The sequence below is a fragment of the Nicotiana tabacum genome, chromosome 3 (genome assembly GCF_000715075.1).
Source record: "Nicotiana tabacum cultivar K326 chromosome 3, ASM71507v2, whole genome shotgun sequence".
Classification (NCBI taxonomy): Eukaryota; Viridiplantae; Streptophyta; class Magnoliopsida; order Solanales; family Solanaceae; genus Nicotiana; species Nicotiana tabacum.
In genome coordinates this window covers 99,221,183-99,226,780 of record NC_134082.1, presented here as the reverse complement: position 1 = coordinate 99,226,780, position 5,598 = coordinate 99,221,183, and the positions used below count along the sequence as shown (strand labels likewise).

General features: G+C 35.8%; 1 protein-coding gene across 1 annotated transcript; it reads left to right on the top strand.

Moving 5' to 3' along the window:
• The first annotated feature begins 3,109 nt into the window (after window positions 1-3,109).
• On the top strand, window positions 3,110-5,370 carry LOC107765583 (H/ACA ribonucleoprotein complex subunit 4). Its single transcript, XM_016584248.2, has one exon. The coding sequence runs from the start codon at window positions 3,253-3,255 to the stop codon at window positions 5,047-5,049; it is 1,797 nt and encodes a 598-aa protein (XP_016439734.1). The 5' UTR covers window positions 3,110-3,252; the 3' UTR covers window positions 5,050-5,370.
• Window positions 5,371-5,598: the final 228 nt, after the last annotated feature.

Below are 5,598 nucleotides of genomic sequence, written 5' to 3'. Positions count from 1 at the left end.
AATCACCTATGTGAGTGTGAAGTGTAAGTCGCTTCAAGGAGAATGAAAGTTTAAGGCCCATTCTCTAAGCAATCATGAAATCGGGTGGTGTTCATGGCTGAAACGAACATAACCGTGAGAACCATAAATGGTTAAGGATTGATTGTATGACTTATGTTGTCTAGGTATACAACAAAGCTCGACGGTTCAAAGATATCAAATCTACCAATTGACCGAGTATATCCGATATAAGTTCACTACGGAAAGTTCAAAGACAAACCTACTTATCCAGATGCAATTAATTCTTGCATGTAAAACACACACACGTCCGTGTATTCCTTTAAGTTTATAGCCATTTCCCATTCATGTGGGGGATTGTTGGATTTGTTATTATTTATTAATAACAAAAGAGATTTGAATGGAAAATGGCGGGAAAAGAAATGGAGGGAAGTAAAATTTTGAATGAGTTCATTTCACTAATGTACTTTGTCCCTCATTGGTAGAAGGAAATAAAATCTTTGTGTATATATAGAGAAGCTTATCTTTTAGCTCTTAAAGAGCTAATAAGAAGTCAAGCCTCGCGTCGTCGTCGTCGTCGCTCGCTCGATCGGCTTCGGCTTTGGCTTTGGATTCAGATTCAGATTCGGATTCGAATTTGGATTTGGATTTGAATTTGGTCAAAGATCGATTGATTGATTAATCTTTTTGGACAAAATTCTTTTCAAATAATTAATTAATTAATTAAATTAATTAACAAAAATTCAATCCGGAATAACCCATGACCCGCGACCCGGTCCGGTTTGACCCGTTTTCTTTCCCGGATTATTTTAAATCTATTTTAATTTTCCCGCAGAATTTCCAACAGCTATAGTTGTTCTGAAATAGTGTTAAACCTGTTCCAACAGCTATGGTTGTTCTGAAAGGTTGCAAACCTTTTCAGAAACAGTACCAAATTGGCTATAAATATACCTTATAATCCTAGAATATTTACTTACAAAATTTTCTGATAATCTTCTTCTTTGTCACGACCCCGGTTCGCCCTTCGTGAACTATTGTGACGGCACCTAGTCCCTACGACTAGGTAAGCCTAAATTGCGTAAAATAAACCAATTTGCGGAAGTAAACAATTTAAAACAGAATTAGAGTAATAAGACAGTGTTTAAATATACCTTCTATTCCCAGAATATTTACTTACGAAATTTTCTGATAATCTTCTTCTTCTACACAAAAATTCCAGTGTGTTTTGCAGCCTTCGAGTGGTTCGTTGTTCATCGGCGTTTTTGGTACCAACACTCTAGTGAGTTAAATCATTCTATCCTGGGAGGATATATTCTAGAACCTCGGGTACTTGAGGGGAATAATTTCCTTAAGGACATACTATGTATTCAGTGGGCTCGATTTGTTCCTATAACGTTTCAAAATTTATTTTGAAGTTCAAATATTGTTTTCAGATTTTTTACTAACTTTTTGTTTCTGTTTTCAGAAAGATTACTGTTTTATTTATTTACAGCAATATAGATTAATAACATTTTTAGCCTTCAATATTTATATATACTTCATAAACATGCTTTAATAATAATTATGTAGTTTTTAAAAATATATATATACTACAAGACGTAATATACACGTGCAAAATATCATTTCTCTTTTTTATCCTTCGTTAATACATTTTAAGTGTGACAAAATTATAAATAAAAATAAATTTATTTTTACAAAATTCAAAATTGTCGGGTGGCAAAAAAGGAAAACGAAGAAGAGAACAAGTGGGGAACTATTTTTCAATTAATATATCCCTACAAACATGATTGTCCTTGGTTTAAAAAGGAAAAAAAAGAATCGAAAGTTAATATTAATACTATTAAATTGAAGTCAAAATTATCGTAGGTTCAAATAGAAAAGAAAAGAAAAAGAGATAATAAATAAGAAACTATTACTTAATATCATTCATCAACCTAATTAGTTTTTTGGTGGAGTTCTTAAATTATAATTTTAAAAACTAAAATCATAAATCTTTTAACTTTTATGTGTGAATATTGAAACTTGGATGGACGAATAATAATTTTTGAATTTGGAGTGATAAAATTATAAAACTAAAATAAATTTATGATTTAATATATTAACAGATGATTGAAAAAATTTATGTGGTAATTTTTTCTTTTACTGAGTTAGGTACACATGATCACCATTCAACATTTATCATTTTCAGAAATATATACTTTTATTTGATAAATCAAACATAATATTTTAATATTCTTTTTTCATTGAGATAGTGTACACGCGCAACGTGCGTATCATGAGACTAGTAAAATATAAGACATGTCTTTGCTAGTGTTACCAATTAACTATAGTTGATAAAAGAAAACAAATTAACTTTATCTCTAACTATAGTAAACTAATGTAGTATCATGTAAACATTATGTAAACAAATTCTTTCAGTAATCAAGTGCATAAAGAGAAGTACGTGATAGCACACTGGTAGAGTTACTACTACCTTACATCTTAGAGATGCAAACCATGCTTTACATTAAACGTTTCTCCTCCTCCATTTCCTCATTACCAACATCCCACTGCAAATGTTAAATACGAAATAAAAATCCGTGGGAGAATGAAGATAATTTTATTCTTAGAGCAATTCAATAGAAAAAACCTCTCTATACAAACACGAAATCTTTTATCTATTAAGCAGAGTTCCTCTTAGTACATGAAATAGAGATAATCATGAAAATATCAAACATTTGATACGATCCACATTCCTACACATTTGTAGTCTGTAGATATTCTTGTAAGCTACCAATATACACAAATAAAGGGATTTTTACACAAATAGCCAACCATATTTATTGTTTACTTTTTCTAGCCATATACATAGATTATGCATTAATTATACACAACTATACACATATAATACATAAAATATACATATATTATACCCCACCGGCTATTTTTAGTTTAAGAAGTTGGATAGTCAGCTATTTGGGTTAATTCTTCAACTTAAAAAAAGGCAAATTTCTTTGGGCCTTGGTAGATGAAACAAGAATTGTATTTCAGCCCAAAATTTGCAAACGGCCCATTAGTTAAAATCCAAATAGGCCTATTAATTCCTCCACACCTTTCACCACCAAAATCTTTACACAAAAACCCTAAACCCTGGCTCCATATTCTTCTAGCTTCAGTCTCCAGCCTATCCCTTATATAACACTCTCATTTCTCACTCTGTAAAAACCCTAGACAATACACAACCTTAAACCCTACCTGAACCCTCCCCTAGCCGCCATGACTGACGTCGAGCTCTCTCGTTCAGAGAAGAAGAAAAAGAAAACCAAATCTCTCAAAAATGACGACGAAACCCAAACACTTGACAAAAAATCCGATCTTGATGTTGATTTTCTCATCAAACCGCAAAGCTACACCCCCACTATCGACACTTCACAGTGGCCCATTCTCCTGAAAAACTACGACCGTCTCAATGTACGAACTGGTCACTACACTCCTCTCCCATCTGGGTTTTCACCACTGAAGCGTCCACTTGCTGAGTACATAAGGTACGGTATCCTTAATCTTGATAAACCTGCTAACCCATCTTCACATGAAGTTGTAGCTTGGATTAAAAGAATCCTCCGGGTCGAGAAAACGGGTCACAGTGGTACTCTTGATCCTAAAGTTACTGGTAATTTGATCGTTTGCATTGATAGAGCGACCCGTTTGGTTAAATCCCAACAGGGTGCTGGTAAAGAATATGTTTGTGTTGCTAGATTACATGCTGATGTCCCTGATGTTGCTAAGGTAGCTAGAGCACTTGAGGCTTTAACTGGGGCTGTGTTTCAAAGACCACCTTTGATTTCTGCTGTGAAAAGACAACTTAGGATTAGAACTATTTATGAAAGTAAGTTGCTTGAGTATGATGCTGATAGGCATTTGGTTGTGTTTTGGATATCGTGTGAGGCTGGTACGTATGTTCGGACGCTTTGTGTGCATCTTGGATTGTTGCTGGGCGTGGGTGGACATATGCAGGAGTTGAGGAGAGTGAGGTCTGGGATTTTGGGTGAGAAGAATAATATGGTGACGATGCACGATGTGATGGATGCACAATGGATGTATGATAACTATAGGGATGAGACTTACTTGAGGAGGGTAATTATGCCATTGGAGGTGGTTTTGACTAGTTATAAGAGGTTGGTGGTTAAGGATTCGGCAGTGAATGCTATTTGTTACGGTGCAAAGTTGATGATTCCCGGGCTTTTGAGGTTTGAGAATGATATCGAGGTTGGTGAGGAGGTTGTGCTGATGACTACTAAAGGGGAGGCCATAGCATTGGGGATTGCGGAAATGACCACTGCTGTTATGGCCACTTGTGATCATGGTGTTGTTGCTAAGATTAAGAGAGTGGTGATGGATAGGGATACTTATCCTAGGAAATGGGGCTTGGGGCCGAGGGCTTCGATGAAGAAAAAGTTGGTTGCTGAGGGGAAGTTGGATAAACATGGAAAGCCAAATGAGAAAACTCCAGCTGAGTGGTTGAGGAATGTTGTTTTGCCTACAGGAGGGGACGCTATGGTTGCTGGTCTCGCTGCTGCTAATGTGAAAACTGATCCTGATGTGGTGCCTGCTGATGGTGCAGTTGGTGATGTTGAGAAGAAAAAGAAGAAGAAACATAAGGAAGATGAGGAGGAGGAGGGTAACAAGAGAAAATTAGATGACTTAGATGCATCCCCTGCACCCAGTGCTTTAAAGAAACCAAAGGTAGAGATAGTCGAGGAGAAGAAAGCTGGAGATGAAGCTGTGGAGGTTCAAGTCACAAAGAAAGAAAAGAAGAAAAAGAAGAAAGAAGCTGATGAAGCTGCAACCCCTGATGTAGAGACGGCAAAAAAGGAAAAGAAAAAGAAGGATAAAGAGAAAGATGGTGCTGCATCTTCAGATGAGGAGAAGTCTGAGAAAAAGAAGAAAAAGAAGAAGAAAGATAAAGATGCAGAGAATGGTGATGTAGCTGTTGGGAGTGATGGCGATGAAGGAAGTAAAAGCAAGAAGAAGGAGAAGAAGAAAAAGAAGAATAAAGATGCACAAGATGAGTAGAGGAGAAGGTCTTGGCTCCCTTGACCCAATCAATGCTCATATGTATGTCATATTGCATGTCATGTAGTTGTTCAAAATTTTTGCCGTTTATTCACTTGTTTGGGCAGGAGTTTGTTGCAGCTGAGTTCCTGATCATAGACGTGCTTATTAGTTTAGTAGTTTAATCTTTGTCTTTTATTTGTTCAGACTTGATTACTGCAATCTACCAGGCTATTTTCAGTCTTAAGTTTTGAGATGTTTTTGTTAGCTCCTTATAATCTGCTCTTGTATTATATGGCTCTGTGGATATCAATAGCTGAATGACAACTACCTTTGTTTGAAGTCTGATGTCCCAGTATAATAACTAGTTGAGGCTGGAGGAAGTTTGCAAGGTGGTAGAAAGATTTTGGCCTCTGTTCTTGGTATGACATCTGTAAGCACTCCGATCTAAGAGGGGCTGAGAAAGTGTTGAACTTTTAATCCTCATTGAATCAATGTACTTTAAATTTCAAAATGTGCTTGTTTGGCACAATACTCACAGTTTTTGGATTCAGATTTGAATATGTTGAC